Raw genomic sequence first — 24001 nt, 5'->3', positions numbered from 1 at the left:
CCCCTTACATTTACCATGAGAAAACAAGCTGGGAACTTAAGAGATGGGCCCAGGGTCATGCCCAGTAAGCTGCAGGACCTAGACTAGAACTGGGTCTCTTTGAGGCCTCTGATGTCAGAGCTCATTCCTCTCCACCCTGGTGTCAGGTGAAGCACCCCTGGGTACAGGAGAGCAGTGTGAGGTCGGGGTGGGGGGGGGGGGGAGAGACCCAGCCGGAGTGTGCAAACTAAGGGACAAGTCTCTTTGTTCTCTCTGCATCATTTTCTCCATGTATAAAAGAGTGATGATATTAAATCCACGTACCTTATTGAATTATATAAAGAAATAAATGCAACATCATATCTGAAAATGCTGTGTAATACCAGTATTATTATTCAATTCGCAGTTCTGACAGGTTAACCTAAGGCCGTTTTCCCCATATGTCCCCTTCCAGGTTGCCAGGCCCATCTCTCATGGGCCTTGGTTTATGCATGCCGTCTCCTTCCTCCAACTTGATCAAATATTTAATTACACCTAAGACTACCTCTTTGTCTCCTTCTCAGACCCCACAGATCTTTCTTTTCTCTGGTGTCTTATTGCCTTTGTCACTGGTATTTCTCACAGCCACAAGCATGTGTAGCCATGTATAACTTAAAGCATGCAGTGCAGACCTTCTCTGACACGTATAAGCTGGTCCTGGGCCTGTCCCTGTGAAGATCTGCTAGAAATTTGATACTAGATTTCCTGTGAGACCAAAAGTCTCATCGCCAATCCTTCAAAACATACCCACTTAGGAAAGTTAGGAAGATGGTTTCCGGAAAGCACCACGACAGTAAAAGCCATCTGCCCTCTAAATGTCTCCTTAAGGAATGTGCATGTGCAAAATATAGTATATTTAATTGTTAGGCAGCTGAACCTATTTATAAATCAAGAATAGAAGAGTGCGTAGGCAAGCGCAGTTTTAGTGACAACTAAGAGCATTGGGGATGCAGAATGCTATTCGGGAAGCTAAGAGTTTTAAGCCAGGCATTCTAAATACAGGTAGAAACACACAGAGTATCCCAGAAGGACAGATTCACTAGGCCAGGATGTCTCAAGTGGAGTTGCAACGTCAATACTTTTAAAATGCACACAACCAAAATAAATTAATTAATTAAATGCACACAATGAATAGGAGCAGTCCTAATGATTTTTAGTTATTTTTCTTAAGTAAGCAATTCTAATTGATCTCCTCAGGTAGTGTGTGTAAAGTGTAGTGCATAAGTAGATGTTCCGCCTAATCGTTTCCAACAGCTTGAGGCCAGACAAGAGAGAGGAAGTAAGAAAATGGGCAGTGACCTTTGCTACTTAAAACATCTCTACACACCTCCAAGGATTTATATCCACCAGGTGCCAGAAAGTTTTCTTCAAGGGCGCACAACATAAAGTAAGAAGTCAGAAAGTAGTAAAGAAAAAGAAGGAAAAAAAAAAGGAAGGAACAAGGGCAATGGCAAAAAAATAAATTCTGAAATGAGAAGAGGGATGCGATCACGAGGGTCTTTCCATATGCTGGCTGCAGACGGACAGAGGGTCAATTATGTGCCAGGTGCTGTGCTAGGCGCACAAACAACAGCAAGAACAGCGACCACCGTAACAACCACAACAATGACAGCACGCACTTAGATAAAGCTTAGCATGGGGCGCTAAGCACAATACCTATTACCCCACTTAATCTTCACAATAAACCTGTGAGGAATGTACATTATTATCCCATTTTTCAGTTAAGAAAACTGAGGCCAACTGGATGTTAGATTTTACACCTCCTAAACTGCAAAAAGTTTCTTGCAGTGCAAGTATTTTATTATTTGAATACAGCCCTGCCCCCTACTTACATCCTTGCAGTGCATCACTTGCTCCCTCAGGAGCCCCTGCTTGGTGCATCTACAGCCTCTTCAGGTCAGCCTCCAACTCCATCCCCCACTTTAAGTCCCTGGGCCACCATTTTCTTCTTCCATTACATCGTATCATCAAATTGTGTCCGTCTGTCTCTCTATCTGTCCATCTGCATATGTGTATACACACACACGTTTTGTGTATGTGAGATATATATATGTATTATATATTGGTGTAATAGAACATTTCCAGAGGCTTCTCAAAGAACTGTTAACAGTGGTTGGTGTTAGGACATAGAATTGGAGGAAGGCAGAAGTCTTTTATAACTGCCTTTTCCTCAGTGAATACATATTACTCTCATCATTTTAAAAAAGGAAAAGAAAGGAGAGAAATGACAGAGACATCTCTTTTTCCTTATATCAGAGTGTTTTCTTGCACTGAATACTGGGTGCACGTGGTCTACAGCTTTCCCACTTCCTCCCAAATTTACTCCTCTCTTAGTCCCACTTGCATTTGCTTGTCAGGACAAAAGAATCTCTCATGGGTGGGACTGCAGGCATGATGGAGGGTAGGATGGGAATGGAGGTGGGGGTGGGTGAAGTGCCCAGCAAGGCCCAGGGATCTTTGTGGCAAAGCCAAGGAAGAGCAGCTCCCTGCTCTGCCCAGGGGCACCCATACCCCGCGCCCCACCCCTCCAGTCTACCCCTCATCCCTCTCCCTACGCCCACATCCAAAATGGAAGGGATGCACTTAAAGCCACAAATACCCACCTTTACCTCCTTTCTTCCTGACATCAGGACATCATCGTCTGTGCACTTTTCTCTTCCATTCCCCAACCTCAGTTCAACCAACATTTACCAATAACGTCTATGTTATAGGCACCCGGGATATAAAGATAGATAAGCCCAGTTCTTTCCTTCAAGGTACTCTTCATCTAGAGTAAACACACTTAAGTAGGCATTTTAGTATAATCAAGTAAGTGCTAAGATGAGATTACAAAGTTTTCACCCACCCAATAGTGCTGGCTTGGTGTGGCTACACTAATTACAATAGCTGGGTGGACTTCTCATTATTTAAACCTCATTATTATTATCCCACCAGGTTTGAAGCAGCAGTGAGGATTCCAGGACTAGGGGAGCAAAGCCTGCATAGGGCGTTTAGGGAACAGAGGTCAAAAGAGGCACGGGGGCTTCCCTGGTGGCGCAGTAGTTAAGAATCCGCCTGCCAATGCAGGGGACACGGGTTCGAGCCCTGGTCCGGGAAGATCCCACATGCTGTGGAGCAACTAAGCCCGCGCGCCTAGAGCCCGTGCTCCAAAACAAGAGAAGCCACTGCAAAGAGAAGCCCGCGCACTGCAAGGAAGAGTAGCCCCCACTCGCCGCAACTAGAGAAAACCGGCACGCAGCAACAAAGACCCAACGCAGCCAAAAATAAATAAATAAAATAAATTTTTAAAAAAAGAAGAAGAGGCACCGAAGCCTCCATACATAACAAGGTCTGAGCCAGATGGGCACCCAGAGAGCCTGCAAGCATAAGCCAGGCAGAAATGTGTGGTGGTTATAGGGGCAGAGCAAGGCAGATGGTCAGATGGCAAAGAGTCAGCAGCCAAGGGAGCTGGGAAGGGCAGACAGGAAAAGAGGCCCAGGGTACCAACAGTAGCACCGGCAGGTTGCTGGCACTGAGGCCACCGCTAGCGGAGCATCTGCTGCTTTCCTTCTCCCTGAACCCAGGGGAAGCCAAAAAACCAGAGAGAGCCAGGGCTAGAAGCTAGATTGTTTGTCACTGAAAATAGCCAACTAAGTCAGTACAGGAAGTAGACATGTCAGGGAGTGGGGATGTTAAATACAGATAAATAACCTAGTTGCCACCCCACCCCAGTCCCTTTAATAAGGTGGTCCTAATGTAAAGAAACCCACCAGGCTAGCCTGATGCAGGAAGTGAGTGCCCCTGAGCCAACCCTCAGAGCTTGCTCAAGCTTCCTCAAGCACCTTCCTGCCACCCATTTAGTTGTTGTTGACCTTGCCATCCAGATATATGCTGCTTCAGAACGTGGCAAATGGACGCTCAGTCTCAGAAAAAGGGACGGGGACCCACCCCGAACAGCAGGTGGCTTCATACCGAGGCTTCTCAGCATGCTTGAGAGAGCTGGAGACAGGCCTTCTGTTCCCATGTGTGAGATGCTACCAGAGGACACTTAGGCCACAGAGCAACCTACCCATTTCCAGCACAGCAGAGGGGGCCTAGCACAGTGCCTGCCGCCAAGCCAGGACCTCAGATACATTTACTGACTGAAATAGAGTTCCAGAACCATTGAAATCTCGTACTAGATCGAGGGAGATCCTGCATTTGGTAAAGCTTAAAGGCTTTTTATAACATCTTGGATCATTCATTTGTTTACTCAACAAGTATTTATTGAAGATCTACTAGGTGTGGGACACTTTGTTAGGTGCTGGAAATGTAATATTGAGCAAAACCAGACATGATCTCAAGCTCTCATGGAGGGTCCATGCCCTCGGGGAGTTGGCCAGGAGAGATATTAATCAAATAATCACAAACAAAATGTAAAACTGCCACTGTTACCAGAACCTCAGGAGAAAGATTGATGATGCAAGTGATTGAGCACGTAACTAACTGGGAGATGTGTCCTGGCTGGGGAGCTCGAGGGAGGGATGTCCAAGCTGAGATCTGAAAGATTAGGAGGCCTTAACCAGGCAGAGTGGGAGGGGAAGCATTCCATGCAGAGGGTGCAGCATTTGCAAAGCCCTGGGATGGCTGTGAGCACAGCCTGTCCCTTGCTTGCACTGAAGGAGGCAGGCGTGACTGGGGTGTCTGAGTGCGAGCTGTAGACACAGGCTGCAGAAGAGCTGGAGAGGTGGTTGTGCAGATGCTGATCATGTGAAAGCATTTTGACTTTGTCCTGAGAACAGTAAGGAGCTGCTGCTGAGTTTCAGGTTGAAAAGAATGGCATGAAAAGGCTTGAGAGCTTTGAAAATCTCCCAAGATTTCCAATCTTGGGACAGTGTGGAGAATAACAGAAGGGTCCAGTACAGATGTGGACAGACCAGTTCAGAGGCTATGGTAGAGCTCTAGGTACAACGGGGAGGTTTGTGGAGGTGAACCGAGTGGATAGATGATAGGGCTATATAGGACATGAAATCATCGACGGAACCGAGTGATGGACTGAATTTGGGGCTGCGGGTTGGTAGGCGGGGAGAAAGAGACATCAGGGATCCAGCACAGCTTCTGGCTCAGAATGTCGTGCTCTCTGCTGAGAGGAGCAGGTCTGGGAGGAAGACTGTGTGTTTTGTTCTGGACGTGCTGAGAAACAGAGGGTGTATGGTAAGCAGTGGGATATCCAGGTCTAGAGCAGAGAAAAGAGGACGGTGCTGAGAGTCCACATTTATGAGTCATCGGCCTCCAAGTAGTAATTCAAATCTGTTATTGGATGACAAAGTCACCTAGCGAGTATTACCTGAGAAGCTGAGAAGGCCTAGGATGGGCTTTGATGGATGATAATGTTTTATTTTTTTAAATATTTTTATTTATGTATTTATTTGGCTGTGCTGGGTCTTAGTTGCGGCATGCGAACTCTTTTTTTTTTTTTTTTTAATTTTATTTATTTATTTATTTATTTATTTATGGCTGTGTTGGGTCCTCGTTTCCGTGCGAGGGCTTTCCCCAGTTGCGGCAAGTGGGGGCCACTCTTCATCGTGGTGCGCGGGCCTCTCACTATCGCGGCCTCTCCTATTGCAGAGCACAGGCTCCAGACGCGCAGGCTCAGCAATTATGGCTCACGGGCCTAGCTGCTCTGCGGCATGTGGGATCCTCCCAGACCAGGGCTTGAACCCGTATCCCCTGCATTGGCAGGCAGATTCCCAACCACTGCGCCACCAGGGAAGCCCCGATGATAATGTTTGATGGACAGTTGGAAGCGGTAGGCCTGACTCTCAGAGTCAGGAAGCCCTTCCGCAGACTCCGTAGACTACGCTTTCCAAGCCTCCGTGTCTCCTCCAACAGGAGTGAAGAAAGGACCCCTCTTCCCTCTAATCCTCTTACACTCACCGCCTTGCCTCCACGTGCCCTGCCCTGAGACCACCAGAACTCATTACATCAAGCCCCTTAACCCCGAGTTGTCAGCCACATATTCCCAGCTCACCCCACATCTTGCTCCCTGCTCAGCTCCTGAATCCATCGCAGGTGCCCTTCGGAGCTCAGAGACGCACTGCCCGTCCTTGTACAGCCATCTGTTGCCTGGGTTGTTCATCCTCATTCCTCAAACATTGTTATGTCCTAGCTCAGTGGCACTCTCTCCAATATGACTTTACTATTAATTCTTGGTGATTTCAATACCACACAGATGATTCTTCCTACCCCTTGCCTCTCTGCCTTCTCTCCTCCCACCAGTTGGCTGTACCTCACTATTCTCATGATAATACCTCAACCAATATTGACCAATAGAAATATGGTGTGAGACCCATATGTAATTTTAAAAGAAACTAAAAAAGAAACTAGTAATTGTAATTTTAATAATATACTTTAACCCAATATATCCAAAATATTATCATTTTAATATATAATACATATTTTAAAAATTATTGATGAAATATGTTACCTTTCTTTGGTGCTAAGTCCTGGGAACTTGATATGAATTTTGCCCTTATAGTGCATCTTCATTCGGACTAGTCACTAGTAGCTAGTGGCTACTGCATTGGACCCAGTTCTAGACAGACCTTGTACCACTCCCTCACAATCTCAATTTTAAGTAACTTTCTCTCCAACAAGCTCCTTCTGTCTTTCCAGCTCACTACCTTCTTTTACATTAACCCTAACAATCCTTAGACCCAGGATTAGACCCAGCTGACTTCATGTCAGCTTCTCTCTCTCCCTTTCCCATCATGCCCTCCTTACCCAGTTTAAATTCCTTGGGCAATCAGGAGAGTTACTCCCTTGAACCTGCTCTCAGCTCCCTTGTGCCTCTCTCTCACTCTGGTACTCACTGGGCAAAACCCAAACCTGGGTTCAACCCTACTCTACCAACCCCACACCTGCACCCAGGCAGCTCAGTGGGGCTGGAGAAAAACACACAGCCCTTCTGCCGAGTCTTATTTGAAATTCATGACGAGTTTCAGGTGCCACTCAGCAAAGCTACTTCCGGTAAGCATACTAATTTCTCATGTCCACTCACTTCCCACTCTTTCAAAAGACTTCTCTCTCTTCAACTTCTCTTTCCTCATCCTCACACACAGCCGATAAACTTGCCTCCTGTTGCACGGGGAAAATTGAAGGAATTGAAAAGACTGCTTGGGCTCCCCTGACATCCCCTCTCCCACCTGAGTGTGCATTCCTGCCCTTTGCCTTTCTTCCTCTTACTGCAGTATAACAAACTACCCATAATCCTATTTAAAGCCTCCTCCGCCACTCTTGTACTAGATTCTATTCCCTCTCACCTGCTCCAGGAGGTTGCTCCAGCAATTAATGCACTTCCTTGAATTTCAGCCTTTCCCTCTCTACTTGATCCTTCTCATCAGTGTACTGATAGGCTATCGTTTGCCCCACCTTAAGAAAAAAATTTTCCCCTCCCTGCCACTCCATTTCTCTGCTCATTTTTGCAGCAAAACTTGAGTTTTCTATATTTGCTATCTCTGATTTCTCTTCTCTCATTTTCTCTTAACTTGCTGCAATTATCTTTTTTTTTTATATAAATTGATTTATTTATTTATTTTTGGCTGTGTTGGGTCTTTGTTGCTGCGCGCGGGCTTTCTCTAGTTGCGGCGACTGGGGGCTACTCTTCGTTGCGGTGCGTGGGCTTCTCATAGCAGTGGCTTCTCTTGTTGCGGAGCACAGGCTCTAGGCTTGCGGGCTTCAGTGGTTGTGGTGCTCAGGCTCAGTAGTTGTGGCTTGTGGGCTGTAGAGCACAGGCTCAGTAGTTGTGGTGCATGGGCTTAGTTGCTTCACGGCATGTGGGATCTTCCTGGACCAGGGCTCAAACCCATGTCCCCTGCATTGTCAGGTGGATTCTTAACCACTGTGCCACCAGGGAAGTCCTGCAATTATCTTTTACCCCTACCACTTCACCGAAATTACTCTTCTCAAGGTCAGCAATGACCTCCATTTTGCTAAACTCAATAAACACTTGGTTCCCACTTTTCTTGACATATCAGCTATATTTGATTCAGTTGTTTGCTCTCTCCTTTGTGAAACAGTCGTTGGTTGCCTCACTTTCTGCATATCACATACTTCTACTTTTCCATCTACCTCACTGGTCCATGTTTCTCAGTCTCCTTGTTTGTCTACAGCTTCTCTGCTAAGCCTCTAAATGTCGGGGTGCCCCAGGGTTGAGTCCTGGTACCTCTTCTCTTCTTTTACTCTTTCTTTGCTGATTATACCCAGTCTTAAGCCCCTAAATGCCATCTATATGCTAATAATTCCCAAATTTATATCTCTGTGTTGGACCTTTCCTATGACCTAACAACACATATATCCAAACTCTTACTCACAATTCCCACTTGATTATTTTTTTTAATATTTATTTATTTGTTTAATTAATTTATTTGGTTGCACCGGGTCTTAGTTGTGGCTTCCTGGCTCCTTAGTTGCGGCTCACTGGCTCCTTAGTTGTGGCATGCAAACTCTAGTTGTGGCATGCATGTGGGATCTAGTTCCCTGACCAGGGATCGAACCCAGGCCCCCTGCATTGGGAGTGCGGAGTCTTAAACCACTGCTCCACCTGGGAAGTCCCTGCCACTTGATTATTGAATAGACATTTCAAATTAAATATGTCCAAAACTTAATTCCTACTCTTTCCCCCTAAAACCTGTTCTACCCATAATCTTCTTCATGTCACTACTAGAAATTCTATCCTTTGGCTCAGGCCAAAAGCTTTGGAGTCATCATCAACATCACTCTTTCTTTGGCACTCCAAATCCATCACATCCTGCTGATTCTGTCTTCAAAACATTTCCAGAATCTGACCACTTCTCACCATTTCCACCACTGCCTTTTTGGTCAAAGACTCCATCATCTCCTGATTTACTGCAATAGCTCACATCCCTACAATCTACTCTCAATATAGCAGCCAGTGTTATCCTTTCATCTTACTTCAGAGCATGTTATTCTGATCAAAACTCTTCTTCCCTATTTCACTCAGAATGAAAACCACAGTTGTTTTTTTTTAATATAATGTCTTTTTTCATTTTCATTATTTTGGAAATAATAGGTATGCATAAGTGTTTTTATGTATATTTTCTGTAATATACCTATGTCATATATATTAGCGTATATATAAACATATATATGTGTGTATATATATGAAGTAAATATTTTAAGTACCAGTCAAAATTTCAATGTCTGTTTTAAATTGACTGCAATTTTTTTCTTTGCCTTTTGACCTCCTTCACCCTTTTCTCCCACTCCTCACCCCCCACCTCTGGCAACCACCAATCTGTTCTCTGCATCTGTGAGCTTGTTTTTTGTTTGGGGTTTTTCTTTTCAGATTCCACATATAAGAGAGTTCATATGGTGTTTGTCTTTCTCTGTCTGACAAATTTCACTTAGCATAATGCCCTCAAGATCCACCTATGTTTCCACAAACGGCAAGATTTCCCTTTTTTTTGGCTGAATAATATTCCATTATATATATATACCACAATTCTTTATCCAGTTATCTACTGATGGACACTTAGGTTGTTTCCATATCCTGGCAATTGTAAATAATGCTGCAATGAATATGGCGGTGCAGATAGCTTTTCGAGCTAGTGTTTTCATTTTCTTAGGATAAATACCCCAAAGTGGAATTGCTGGGTCATATGGTTGTTCCATTTTTAATTTTTTGAGGAATCTCCATACTGTTTTCCATGGTGGCTACACCAGTTTACATTCTCACCAACAGTGCTCAGGGGTTTCCTTTTATCCACATGCTTGCCAACACTTGTTATTTCTTATCTTTTTGATAATAGCCATTCTAACAGGTATAAGGTGATATTTCATTGTGGTTTGGATTTGCATTTCCCTGATAATTAAGAATGTTGATCATCTTTTCATGTACCTATTGGCCATCTGTATGTCTTCTTTGGAAAAATCTCTATTCAGATCTTCTGCCCATTTTTCAATCGAGTTTTTTGTTTTCTTTGCTATTGAGTTGTAGGAGTTCTTTATATATTCTGGGTATTAGACCTTATCAGATATATGATTTTCAAATATTCTCTCCCATTCCAGAGGTTGCCTTTTCATTTTGCTGACTGTTTCCTTTGCTGTGCAGAAGCTTTTTAGTTTGATGTAGTCCCACTTATTTTTGCTTTTGTTGCTTTTGCTTTTGGTGTCAGATTCAAAAAATCATCTCCAAGACCAAGGTCAAGGAACTTACAACCTGTGTTTTCTTCAAGGAGTTTTATGGTTTTAGGTCTTACATTCAAGTCTTTAATCCATTTTGAGTTAACTTTTGTGTATGGTGTAAGACAGTGGTCGAGTTTCATACTTTTGCATGTGGCTCGTCAGTTTTCTCACCACTATGTATTGAAGACTGTCCTTTCCCCATTGTATATTCTTAGCTCCTTTGTCAGAAATTAATTGGCCATATATGGGTGGACTTATTTCTGGGCTTTTTATTCTATTCCATTGATCTATATGTCTGTTTTTATGCCAGTACCATACTGTCTTAATTACTATAGCATTGTGATATAGTTTGAAATCAGGGAGCAAAGTTATAGCAGAGTACAAGGCTCTCCCCAAACTGGCCCCACCTATTCTCTGAGCTCATCTCCTGTGACTCATTCTTCAGCCACACTGTTCTCTCTGCTCTCCTTCCAATGTGCAAAGCGCATTCCCGCCTCTGAGCTTTGCACTTGCTGTTCCCTCTGCTTGGAAGGCTCTTCCCCAGACATCTGCCTTGATCACTCTATTATCTCCTTCTCGTCTTTCCTCAAATGCCACCTTCTCGGTGAGGCCATCCCTGACCACTGTATTTAGAACTACATATACCAACATGCTTTACTGGTTATCTCCTTTCCTTCACTTTTCTTCATATCATTTATCACCTTAAATATATCATTCAGTCCTGGGTTTCAGCACCAAAAACCACTACATCACTTATCTAATTCGCTTATTGCTGTCTCCTTTCCACTGCTTCTCACTAGACTCTAAGCCCCATAAAGGCATGAGTTTCAGCTTCTACCACCTAGAATAGTACTGACATATAGTAGGAGCTCAATAAATACCTGTAATATAGAATGAATGAATGAATAGAATGAATTAACGAGCAGTCAGAAAGGCAGGTAGAAAACCAGGAAAGAGTGGGGACAAGGGAGTGGTCAACAGTGTGGAATGCTCCTGATGTGCAAAGATTAGAAATGAACAAAATCTACTGACATAGAGGATATAGGAGACCCCTGTGTGAGCTGTTTCAGGAGAGTGAAGATGCCAGATCGGAGTGGGATGAGGGCTGAATGGAGGTGAGGAACTGAAGATGAATGTCAGCAGCTCTTTCAAGAACGTTGGCTGTGAAGGAAACTTGAGAGATACAGGGAGAGAAAGATCAAGTGGCAGATTCCAGCTCTTACCTTAGAATGCAGAAATTACTCCTACTCCTTCCCTAAACCCAGTTTTCTGGTCACTGTGGCTAGAAGAAGCAACTGCCTGATGTTACCTACTTGATTCTTCCTTGCTCTGTCAGTGGCTCTGGGATTTATGAGTGCTGAGAACTCGCTTGATCTCTGAAGATCCCATCTGGTCCAGCTGTCTGGGATTGATGAACTCCAGTGTTGATTGCCTACCTGGCCTCTGACTCATGGTTGCCCAAACTCCAGGCCTGCTTCCTTGGTCCTGGCATCCTGCCTGGTCTGCTGCTGCCTGTGACCAGGACATGATGATGGTACCCTGAGCCCCTGCATATGCTTTGGGGCAGGAAGCAGTAAAGCACAGACACTGTTCCAGGTCCTCTGGATTAAACCCTCCCCTTCTCTGAGAGAGACGTAGGAGCCCATCAGCCCAGAACCCAGGCTTTTCTCATCAGAATGTTTGGATAATACCTCCAAATCTGACGTGATTCTGTTCCAGACTTTCCCACAGTCCTGTTTCTCCAAGAAAAGACAGGGCAAATGCATACCCTTGATAATCTAAAGAATAGACTATTAGAGTCACCAGGGAAACATTTGTTCAAGCATTCTTCTCTGCTGAATGGGAACCATAGGATCCTTCCTGCGAAATGCGTATTCAGTCATGCTGACCCGCCCCTGGAAGCTTTGGCTCATGCAGGGAGGTGTGCATCTGGGGACAGAACCAAGGTGGGCAGGGGTGAGTGGGGGAGCCACCACCGCCCACGCTACTAAGCTTCCTTATCGTACTCCACACTGGAATGAGCTCACCTTAAATCCCTAATATTTTGCAAAGGTTTCAGACCTCATCTAAAAAGCCAAACGCACAATAACCTGTGCTGGTGTAAAAGGTTTTATCTTCCTTGGTGTTCAACAGAACAGAGATTGGTCAAATGAAGCCTTTAGGCTCATTTGAAACCAGAGAATTTCTGCTAGGGAACATGTCATTCTACATAACTAGCTGCCCTGAGAAGTCCTTCCTTCCTCAGCAAACTTTTCTGCTCAGGAAACCCCCTGCCCCAGCAAAACAGCCAGGAACCACATCTACTAATTCCATTGGGAATCCAGCTGACGGTGGGCGTGGGAAAGAGAGCTCCACAGACCACCAGCACAGATTCTGTGGCCACTTCCTACTCCGTGGAAATACAACTTACACACTACCAACATTCCCGCCGTGGACCCATCCATGACTTAAGTCTGAGTCTGCCTTGACGTGTCAGCAACCCAACCCCCACGCCCCAGTCTTCGTCTTCCTGTTCACTGGGTATTGAGGAAATTAATCCCTTTTAAAAGAATACAGACTTCCATCCCCTTTCTCAGACTCTTCTGATTTCCACCCAGACCCCATGCTATTCCAGGCAAGCCACTGCCAAACAATCTACCCCAGCCCTTTTACTGAGCTTCTCTAGTATCAGCACACCCACTTCTGGTGCCTTAAGCAAATAGGGCCTCCTGTGAGCCACTAAGGGCTGCCCCCAAGCTGACTAAATTTGGAAGCAGCCTGAATCACCTACTTGTTGCCTCGAGATACAGACTCAGATACGATTCACAGATGTTGATAAGTAGGAACTGAGATGCTCCTGTCATCAGTACTTTGTGATAGTACAGGTCTTTGGTGTCATGTTTTAGAGCTGCCTCTCCATTTTGGGGGGGCAGGCCTGCCTTTGGTGTGTCTCTTTCAGTCCTGCAGATAAAAAGGGACATATCTTCGTTCTTGGGGACCCAGTCTTCAAAATGGGATGATAAGTATCTTGCTTGGTCCTTTAAGGTGGTACTACTAACCGGACTATTAAGCTCTTGCAGAATTAGAGACCTCAACCACCACTATCACCACCAAATATTTAGAGGCCAGGGGTTCTTCAACTTTTTTGTGCCCTGGATCCCTTGGCAATCTGGAAAATCCATGGTTTCCCTCTAAGAATAATATTAAATGCATAAAACAAAATACAGATTACAAAGGGTACCAATTATATAAAAATACAGTTATAAAATTGTGGTATAGTAGTATATCTGCTTCTTTATAAAAGCATTAAATAAGTAAACATAGAGGCAGGTTCAATACTACTATAATTTCAAAGTAGTGACGAACATAAAGGATATTGTAAAAAATCGGCAACAACTGTTGTATAATAGAAACATCTGCAATTTTCATGGCTGATAAAGACACAGTACAATACCTCTAATACGACTATGGTTTGCTGCCTACATGCCTAATTTAAGTGCATGGGGAATTTCAGTTACAAGGTAGTGAACATAATTTTTTTTCCCATCCAAGGTTATGGATTCTGGATTCTGTCCATGAATCCTGGGACAAGAGTCCCCATTTTAGGCAGCACTGGCTCTCAACTTGGTTCGTCCTTCTGTCCAAGACCTGTCCACAGGAGATTAGGAGCATGAAGCAGCAACCACAGAGAGGATGGAAGCGTAATTTCACCTTGGTGTTGTGTCCCAAAGGGAACCAATAAGGAAGTGCCAGTATCATGCTTGGGCATTCTGCCAAAGTCCTATATTTTTAGACTTGGAAATGGACTGATTAATATTGTAATTTCATTGAGAGTTAATCTGTGACTGATGAGTGGAATTGGACGTTTGTAAAACATAGGCTTTCTTCAAGGAATCCCATAAATTATTTGGGATGGAAAGCCTGACAAAAGGCAGGAGAAGAATCTATGTGTGTGTACGTATGTGTGTGTGTGTGATTTTTAAACAAAAATTGGTATACTGTAATTCTTATAGCCTGCTTTTTTATAATATCACAATGTATCATGAATAATTTTCAACAAATACAGTTATAAGATAGTATTAATGGCTCCATAATATTCTGTTACAGGCATATAGCATAATTTATTTAATTAAGCCCCAGGTTTGAACATGTGGGCTATGTACAATCTTTATAATTATTATGAAATTGTGCTCTGATGGATGCTGTAGATTTAATCTTTGTCCACATGCTATTTTTATTTTCGTAGACTATTTCTATAAATGGAATTGCTGTGTCACAATTTAGTAACAATAGTAATGCATATTTTAAAGATTTTTCGATCTGTACGGTCGAATTGTCCTCCAGAAAGGTTGTTCCTGTTCATAACAGAACTAGAATCTTTGACCTTGGCTCAGAACACAGCAAAGAGACTGGAAGAATGTCTCTAAATGGTGAGAAGTAAGAGGATTCAGTACAAGAAGCAGGAAGGAAGCATGCCAGTGTTGTGCCTATGATAGTCTCCTTTTCTCTGATGCTGGAAATACCTTTAAGACAGAATATGGGATGGGACTGAGTCTTCTAGACCTGGGATCCCTTGTGCTGACTTGATTTAAACCATTTGGATAAATCCAGCCTTATACAGCTGTGCTAAGGGGACCCAAGGAAGGGTTTGTATCCATGTTTGGACCAGAGTAATACTGAGAATAGTGGAATCAGAAAGCACCCCAAGGGAAGAGCAGTTTCAGGTGAGAAGGCATGAGCAGAGCTGGCCACCTGGCCCATTACTCCTGACCTGGAGAGTCAGTGCCTTCTCTGCTCAAACAATAGGGGTTTGGGAGCATTACTATACTAATGGAGGCTGTTTCTTCCTTTTATCTTTTTTTTTTTTTTTTTTTAACCATCTTTCCATTTTCTTTCTTTTGCAGCTAGACACTATATTCCAGGAGGGCAGAAACCACTTAGTACCTCTTTTGTATAACCAACAAAAGCTGACATGGGGGGTGGAAAATACTTTCTAATTGCCTCCACTGTCAAAATAAGATAGCAGATCCTGCCACAAAGCATACTGGACAATTAAAATCTAAGCCCACCCACCAATGACCTTTCTCTCTTCTCTCTCATGGTTCTATAGATGTAGATTTGGTTTGTTTCTTCATGCACAGAGACCAAAGATTAGTTCCCTTTCCATCATCCTATCTCCTAGATCTGCAATTAAATTATTAGTATCTTCCCCTATATCCCTCGTCTGGGATTCCACAGAAGGCAGTGGTTATCACCCTAAAGTTTAGCTTCCTATTCATAATCTAAAGATCAAAAAATTGCATCCATAAAGACTTGCTCTCTCTCCCTGTTCCATGTCCACACCAGGGCCCCCCGGCCCGCTGCCCTACTCCCTGTCCAACCTCAGGAGGGACATAAAATCAGGTGGGCAGCAAACAGATCCTAGATTAGCATTTGCTTCTGCCATTGGCGCTCACCAGGTCTGCTCTCTCGCACTTTGGGGTACTGCTTAGATAAAAGGGTCTCCTTCTCTCATGCGACTTTTCTGGATTCCACTTCTTGCCTGCTGTAACTGTAGTGCCCACCTAACCCTTGCCACTTAGATGTCTCTCTGTCTCTTACCCAAGAGGCCCTTGGTACCTACCCCATCCGACCCCACTAGCGAGAGGGCAATCCACCACGCTCTTGACCTCTTCTGACATCCTTGCGCTCGTTTGTCAGAGAAGACCGAGGCTCAGAAAAGTTACATTGGATATAAAACTGTCTTCTAGCCAGCCTCGGGTCCTGACATTTTTATTTTCCTCGAGATGGGATTGAATTATCTTCTATCCCCCTCCCCGATCAGAACTGGAGTAAGATTACCTGCACCATCCCCACACCCATGCCCGATTTTCCCACGAGCGCCGAGCACCGGGAAGTCTAAAACACGATCCACTTGCAAAGACTTCGCGATCTGTTTGGGTGGATAAAACAGAGCACAGGAAACGCAGAGCAACCGGAGCTGCATCCAATCACGCTCCCGTTTGTGTCCCAGATGCAGCCCCAGGAAGAAAACAAGTGTTTGCGGAATTTAGCGGCCAAGGCCCTCCATCCAGGCTTTATTCTCACTCCCGCCCCACTTTCTCACTAGACATCCCCAGCCCCGAGCCTCAAAATCAATCCCCCAGATCCGAAGGGTGGGCCCGGGGTTCTTTACCCGGCTCCTGAGACCCAAGGCGGGCATCCTTCGGGTCTCCAGCAGCCCCGGGGCGCGAGCCCAGCAGGGACCCGGCGAGCAGCCCCCGAGTGGGTCTGGGGAAGGGCGAGAGAGGCAAGCGGCGGCAAGGCCCCCAGACAGCCCGGCTCCCCGAGGGAGCGCGGCGGCGGGGTCGGGGGCAGGGCGGGGAGGCGCCGGCGCAGCCAATCCCCGGGCCGACCCCTCCCCGCCGCCGCGAGCCGAGCCGGGGCGGGGGAGCCAGGCGGCGGCGGCGGCGGCGGCGGCGGCGGCGGCGGCGGCGGCGGCGGCGGCGGCGGCGGCGGCGGCGGCGGCGGCGGCGGCGGAGGCTGCCGTGGGGAGGGATGGAGAGGGGAGGGGGGAGCGGAGCCGAGCGGAGACAGCCGCGGCGCTGCAGAGCGGCTGGGGCGGCGGCGCGGCTCCCGGTGCTCCCCCCGGCGCCCGCCCCGCGTCGGTGAGGGCCCGGCCTGGAGGCCCGGAGCCATGGGCTGCATCGGCTCCCGGACCGTGGGTGGGTACCGCGGCGGCGCGGGCGCGGGCGGAGGCAGGGCTCGGCGGGGTCTGGTCCTCCGGCCCCCACCCCCACCAATCCCCGCGCCCCTCCGGCTCCCTCTCTCCGCACCGCCCGGCCCCGCCGCGCTCCCTCACTTTCCCTCTGTGCCCCCGCGGTCCCTGCCTCCCTCTCTCCTCCCCGCTCTCCCCTCGCGCCTCCGGGCCTTGCATCCCTCTGGACTCTCCGTTCCCTCCGTCTCCCTCCGGCTTCCTTCCATTGCCCTTGCCCAGGCGCGGTCCCTCTCCATCATCTACCCGCCAACCTCCTCTCTCTCCTCCGTCGCTCTCCCCGACTCTCCCGTGCCCGCACCCTCCATCTCCAGGCCATCGGCCTCGACTCTGCCTTCCCCAGCGCCTCCTCGCCCCACCTCCATTTCTGGAGCAGCCCCCGTTCTAAGGACCCCCAGTCTCAGTCTCAGCCCCGAGTCCTTTTCGCACGCCCCCCGCCCCCGGCCCGCCTCCATCTGGCTTGGGTGTTTTGCCCCCATCTCTTTCCCTCTCCGTTGCCTTTTTCGCTCGTTTCTGCCTCCCCCATTTGCTTTGTTCACGTGCATTTTCCCTCCGGGGCGGGGGCGGGGTGAGCCTGGTGCCTCGGGGAGGGGAATGGGTTCCACGGCCGAAGGGAATGGGGCCGGGCTGGGTTGGGGTGGAGGGGAAGAGCCGGGGACGCCGGGGGGAGGCAGGGGGTTCGAGGGCCAGAGAGGGGTCGGGAGCCCGCTCCCAGGAGGGTGGGGCTGGCCGAGCGAGGGAACCCGGGGACCTGACTGCACCTGTCAGCGGGGGCTGGCGGGGCGGGGCCAGCTCTTTATTTACCTTTGACCGGGGGAAGGAAGAGAGGCGCCTCCGAATTCTTCTCCCCTCAGCTTTTGCCTTGCTACCCAGTGCCTTCTCCTCCACCCCATGCACCCACTCAGCTCTCACAGCTCAGCAGATTGATTCAACCCTCTCCCCAACCCCCCAATTTTTCCTATTCCAACTCCCAATTTCTCCCGCCTACATGCCACCGTGACCTCAGGCTGAGAGAATAATTCGTATTATTATTACAAACAAACTCACTCTCCGGAAGCCTGATTTCTCTGAGACCCGATTTATTTCCATGGATCCCCCCACTTCCTCCTCTGCTTTCCCCTCTTCTCTGGGTTCTTTCCCTCCCCCACCCTGCCCCCCACGGCTCTGACTCAGCTCTCCCTCTTCTACAAAGGCCACCCCCCCCACCCCTCTCTCCCACTCTGCCCTTGCCATCTCCCTTCCCCTCAGAGGTTGTCCTCTGCCTGCCCCATTCCTGCTCTGTCCGGCCAGATGTCCGTCTTTCCTCTTCTCTCCCAGCCACGGCCTCTGGTCTGACCCGTCTCACCATTCCCCTGTAGCCCCAAGGGAGAGTGTGCCCACTTTGGAGGGGCCCTACCTCTCTCAGACCTGTCAAGCACAATCCCTTCCTCTTGCAGCAGCTATGTTGTTGCATGCCAAATGCCTCCTGTTGCCCAAGACCCCATTCAATTCACCCCTCCTCAAGAGTGGACGCCTAATCCTAAATTCAGAATCAAAAAACTTTATGTGTAGAAAAGATCTATAAGGTCAGGTGGTTCACTTGGGTCTACCACCCAAGTGATTCTTCCCCAAGGCTTCCAGTTGGCATACCCACCCCTCACGACAGCAGTCTCCCTTTACAAGGAGCTGTGGCCTCGGCTGCAGAATTACCATCTTCCTAGGTCCTCCAGTTTGCCAGTCAGCCCTCAAACCCTGTCGACCCTCTCCCATTGTCTTTTGTCTTCTCTCTGACTCGAATTCCTATTCTTTTAGTTCCTATTTTAAAAAGTCCCCTGCGCTCCTCCTGCTGTCCCCCTTCTCTCCTCTTTAATCCATCCCTTGTCTCCCAAGAGTCAGGTAAAATGATTCCATCTCACTCTTTGCTTTCTCTGCTCTCATTGCTTCTAGGTGTACACACCCAGCTCTTGCCTCTATCCCCACCAAATCTCCTTCCTGTCAGACAAATCCACCAACTCCTCTGGAGGGTCCACTAGGGAAGATGCAATCCTTCCACCTCACAAATAATGAAGCCAACACGTAGGGAAGCTTGCCCCTGGAGAAGTTCTGCCCTTATTTGCAGGAACATAATAAAGGAAAAGCTCAGCTCCCGTGCACTCCCGTACAGAAACCCTCAGAGATTCCTCAGGATCGAATGGAGACGTGCTTTCCTTCCAAAACCCAGCCACTGGCCCTTCCATTTAAACAACAACAAATAAGGCCACAGAACACTTTTTCCAAGTGTGCTGTTCTTGATTGAGCTCAGCATTATTATGTCTCCTAACAAAAATTTGGGGCGAGTGGGGATGTAAAAGAAAATAGGCAATCAGAAGAGGGAGTGGTAGCGGGAGGGTAGGGAGGGGTCTGGAGGGCCTGGCCCCCATTTGTGGCTTCAGCGTTCTGAAGGAAAAGAACGAGGAGGGGCCTCCGGGGTGGGCATAGGGAGGTGAAAGAGAGGTGAAAGAAACTAAGCATGTGCCCGTCTCAGGAAATGAGGTGATTGCCGTGGAATGGAAGGGCCTCAAGGATGTGGACCAGATCAACATGGACATGAGCACCAGCTCGCTGCACGGGAGCAGTCTCCACCGGCCGTCCGCTGAGGTGAGGCCCTCGGCGCCCAGCCGCCCTCCCAAGGGACCTCGGGAACACCCCCGGAGCCACCATGCATAAGCCTAGTCCTTCAGCCGCCTTCCTCAATCCCAGGCCAGCCTCCCAAACACACCTCCAGACTGACACGCTCACAGAACATCTCTCCTCCTTTCCTCAAACACAAGCCAAATGCTCCTCGCTGAGATCCCAATTCCCTGTGTTAATCTCAGGAAAGCCCTCCCTACTTCACACACTTCTGGAAGCCCCTCTGAGGAAGTGCCCCGGGTACCCACTCCCTCTCCTCTTTCCTCACAGCAAACCCGGACTGACTTCTCCTGGGATGGCATCAATGTGAGTGCAGCCCCCCCAGACCTCTCCAGTCCCCCCTAACTCCTCTTCCTTGTCCTCTCCCATCTGCTGCCATAGAGCACAGCGCCCCCTTCCTCCAGCGGGCACTGGGAGCCCTCACCTTCTTTACCTACCCCCAGACTTTCAAGGGTGGTTGGGGGATAGGCCTCCTAGGGACTCCTGGGTATAATGGTAGCCTTACCACCCACCATAGCTCATATCCTTCCTCCTGGAAACCGTGGACTGTCCTCCACATATAAAGCACCCCATACCCTCTTATTCCTCTGCCCCTCCTCCCACATTCCCTGTCCCAGCTCTCCATGGAGGACACCACTTCCATTCTTCCGAAGCTTAAGCGAAACTCTAACGCCTATGGCATTGGGGCCCTGGCCAAGTCATCGTTCTCAGGTGAGACTCTGAGCTGGGGATGCGTGCAGACAGGAGACTCCCTAGGGGCTCCTGGTCTCAGTCTCCCTGCCCCTTCAGACCTGAAGAAGACCCTCATCCCCAGACCCCGGACCTATTTGCCCTTTCTGTCAAGCCTCTCCCATCCTCCAGGCTGCCCCTCATAGACAGAGTCCTAGGGCATACCTGCCCCCTTCATGGGATGGAGTCCCATGGGACTAGGGTGGGGGTAATGGCGGGGACGGGGGTGGGGGAGGGGCAGATCTGGTGTGGGTATTGTGTGATGTTCTGGAGGACCTGGGGAATGTCTGGCCCCTCAGGGATTTCGCGAAGCATGAAGGACCATGTGACAAAGCCCACAGCCATGGGGCAGGGCCGGGTGGCTCACATGATTGAGTGGCAGGGCTGGGGGAAGGCACCAGCCATTCAGCCGCAACACAGCCACGAGGCCGTGCGCAGGGATACAGATGCCTACTCTGACCTCAGCGATGGCGAGAAGGAGGCACGTTTCCTAGCAGGTACTTGTTCCCCAGCCCCTCAAGAGACACATTTTCAGGATGGCCAGAGACCGACCCTTCAGCCTGATCCCCTATGGCAGGATTGGCTCTGTTCATGAGATACCATCAGACTTAATTTCCCAACTAGCTCTAATTTCAAGGACTCTGACTTGTTTATTCTAAGTACCCTCAAACTTATTTTTATTATCGTCTCAGAAGTTGAGGGGAATTAACATGGGATTGTAGGTCCACCTGACGCCTTCTCTCCTACGTGGTGGGACTATCCAAACCCTGTATTCCCTCAGTACAGGAGGAAAAAAAAAAAAAGGCAGGGGTCTTAGGCTTCAAAAGTCTGTGCTTCTACTCATGTTTTATGATGAAAATGAAAGAAAAGCCTTGGGGTTCTCTTCTAGCCTTTGCCCGTCAGCACATTGCAGTCATGAATTCAATTACAGGGCACATTACTTGTGACAACCACCAGAAGATCAAGGGACCTGGGTGAGGAGAGGGTGTGTACAGAGGAGCTTTTATTCAGTATAGGTACGAGGCAGGCATACGGTGTACCTACAACCCTGCCCGAGCCCTAGTGGCAGATCTCAATAAGATACCTAGGAAAAATGACAGATCTGGAATAGACAAGAGGGTTCTTTGGTTGGTGGTATGGGTGGTGGAAGAAATATCAGTGGGGAGGGGAGACAAACATGTAGTGGGTAGTATAGGGCAGCTAGCAATGTAAGCTTCAACTTACTCACGGCTTTGACCAACATGGGAACCCCAAGTCTACCCATCTTCATTATTGTATCCTTCCTCCCTTGTCCTTCCCAGACCTTGAACTTGATACCACTGTGGACCTACAATCCCTCCCATTTAGACGCCTCTGGCCTTGACTACCTAGCACTAGCTACCATTCCTAAAAAAATTCCAAAGATAAACTTCTGGAAATCCCCAATTTCAATCCCTTAGGATATCTCACCAGAAGACCCCCCCAACTCTTTCCCCTAGGAATCCTAAATCTGACCTTCTGGGAAGTCCCCCACGATTTTGCCTTGTTTCGGGGCATATACCAAGGCTGTGCTGTCCAATACAGTAGCCACTGGCCACATGTGGCTATTGAGAACTTGAAATGTGGCTAGTCCGAATGGAGATGTGCTGTAAGTGTAAAATATCGACTGGATTTCAAAGATTTCGTATGAATAAAAGAATGTAAAATATCTCAATAGTTTTATATGGATTATACATTGAAATGATAATGTTTTATATAGATTAGGTTAAATAAGATGTATTATTAAAATTAATTTCACCTATTTCTTTTTAATTTTTTTTAATATGGCTACTAGAAAATTTAAAATTGCATAAGTAGCTTGCGTTATATTTCTATTGAACAGCGCTGCACTGATGTCCCCCGCCCCATGCATGTGTCTAAGGCTTCCCCGAGGTATCTCGTGCTAACTACGTTTTTTCTCTCAGGCGTCATGGAACAGTTTGCTATCTCCGAGGCCACTCTCATGGCCTGGTCCTCCATGGATGGTGAGGACATGAGTGTCAACTCCACCCAGGAGCCATTGGGCTGCAATTACAGTGACAACTACCAGGAGTTGATGGAGAGTCAGGGTGAGGGATGGTTCCAGAATCTGACCCCAGAGGCCCAAGAGGCCTCCTCAACTATCTAGGCTACCTCCACGCATCTCTGTTCTACGACTTTCTGTTCATATAGGCTTTCCTACTCCCCCTCTCACCCCCCGCCCCACATCTCACCCTCAATTCTCTGTGCTGTTGTTACTGCCTTTGATATTCTGTGACCCCACCAACCGCCATGATTCTCTTTACAGATGCCCTTGCTCAAGCCCCAATGGATGGATGGCCTCACTCCTACGTGTCCCAGGGCATGTACTGTCTGGGGTCATCGGATGCCTGGGAAGCAAGCGACCAGTCCCTCATTGCCTCTCCGGCCACAGGATCCTATCTCGGCCCTGCATTTGATGACTCACAGCCTAGCTTGCACGAAATGGGACCTTCCCAACCTGCTTCCGGATACTCTGCTCAGGAGCCTCCAGCTTTGCTGGGGGGAGACACCGACTGGGCTCCAGGGGTGGGCGGGGTGGACCTGGCAAGGGGCCCTGCCGAGGAGGAGAAGAGGCCGTTGGCGCCTGAGGAGGAAGAGGATGCGGGATGCCGGGACCTGGAGTCGCTTTCCCCACGAGAAGACCCCGAGTTGCCCACCGCTCTCAGCCGGAAGGTGTCTGACGTCACATCCTCAGGCGTGCAGTCCTTTGATGAGGAGGAGGGAGAGGCCAACAACTAGCTTCCTCCCACTGAATGCCCCACCTTCCACTCCCACCTGAGGGGCAGGGCTGCACCCACACCCTCCCTTCCCCCAGCAGTACGGCTGAAACCTGGGCAGAAGACTGTCACGAGCCCAGGAGTCCTTGCCAGCAAAACGGAGGGCCGGGGTGGGATTTTATCCAGGCTTACACTGTAGAGACCACAGGTCCAGGAACTGAGGCCCAGGCAACTAGACGGCCATGAACTTCGCTTGGCTGCGGGCTTCTGGGTCTGTGGTGGTGGAGCTCCAGTGTGTATCCTGAGCACAGGAGCGCAGAGCGGCCCGTGGCCGGCCCCCTGGATCTCAGTTCTTTGCTCCCTGATCTCGTCTTTCAGGAGCCTTGACTGCAGCTGCCTGAAGGCCTCCTTTCTCCACGTCACTCTTGCTTTTCCCGACTGTTTTCTCTGGCTGTGGCCCAAGCTCATCCCTCCTATGAGGAGCAGACCTCAGGGGCTGTTGGACATGGTTCGATGGGCACAGGGGAAGCAACGTACAGACCACGTCTCCTTAGAGTGCGGGGGCTCTGCCCTCAGAGGTAACTTGGCTTCTGAGATCCGGAGTCACGGAGGAGGTGGACGTGGCCGCTGGGATGCACAGGGGCACAAGGCCTGTCCAGAGACCAGGCAGTCACTGGTGAGACCGAGGACAAACATGGCCACTTGTTCTGGGATCTTGACTATCCTGTGGCTGAAAGGAGGACCCTAAGGACCTGGGAAAGGACCCCGCCAGGGCTGGCTACTCCAGCTCTTGCTTCCCTTTTCTGCCTTCTTCCATCTCCTGCTCTGGGAGCCCCGGGGCCCCGAGGGGGTGGGGGTGACACAGAATGCAGGTGTCCTGGCTAGACGGGGAAGCATGAGGCTGTGTCTCCCTCCATCCACCCCTAATTCTCTGGAGCTGTTTACACTTTTC

At 48.5% G+C, this 24001-nt stretch overlaps 1 protein-coding gene across 3 annotated transcripts in view; it reads left to right on the top strand.

The window, feature by feature from the left end:
• Positions 1-24001, top strand: part of FAM131B (family with sequence similarity 131 member B) — a 26267-nt gene extending 2266 nt beyond the window's left edge. Inside the window, exons 1-7 of one of the 3 annotated variants that reach the window (XM_082400453.1) lie at positions 16655-16865; positions 19419-19531; positions 19835-19870; positions 20182-20275; positions 20593-20790; positions 22237-22380; positions 22599-24001. In XM_082400453.1, coding sequence (XP_082256579.1) covers positions 16838-16865; positions 19419-19531; positions 19835-19870; positions 20182-20275; positions 20593-20790; positions 22237-22380; positions 22599-23071 — 1086 coding nt within the window. In that variant the 5' untranslated portion in view covers positions 16655-16837 and the 3' untranslated portion in view covers positions 23072-24001. Of the gene's footprint in view, positions 1-16654; positions 16866-19418; positions 19532-19834; positions 19871-20181; positions 20276-20592; positions 20791-22236; positions 22381-22598 lie in introns of those variants that run through there. The other 2 variants (XM_082400451.1, XM_082400452.1) reach the window with 2 other exon arrangements.

This window comes from Balaenoptera borealis, assembly GCF_965194805.1.
Source record: "Balaenoptera borealis genome assembly, chromosome: 7".
NCBI classification, from domain to species: Eukaryota; Metazoa; Chordata; class Mammalia; order Artiodactyla; family Balaenopteridae; genus Balaenoptera; species Balaenoptera borealis.
The sequence above is the reverse complement of the archived record's forward strand: the minus strand, read 5'-3'. Positions and strand labels throughout refer to the sequence as shown.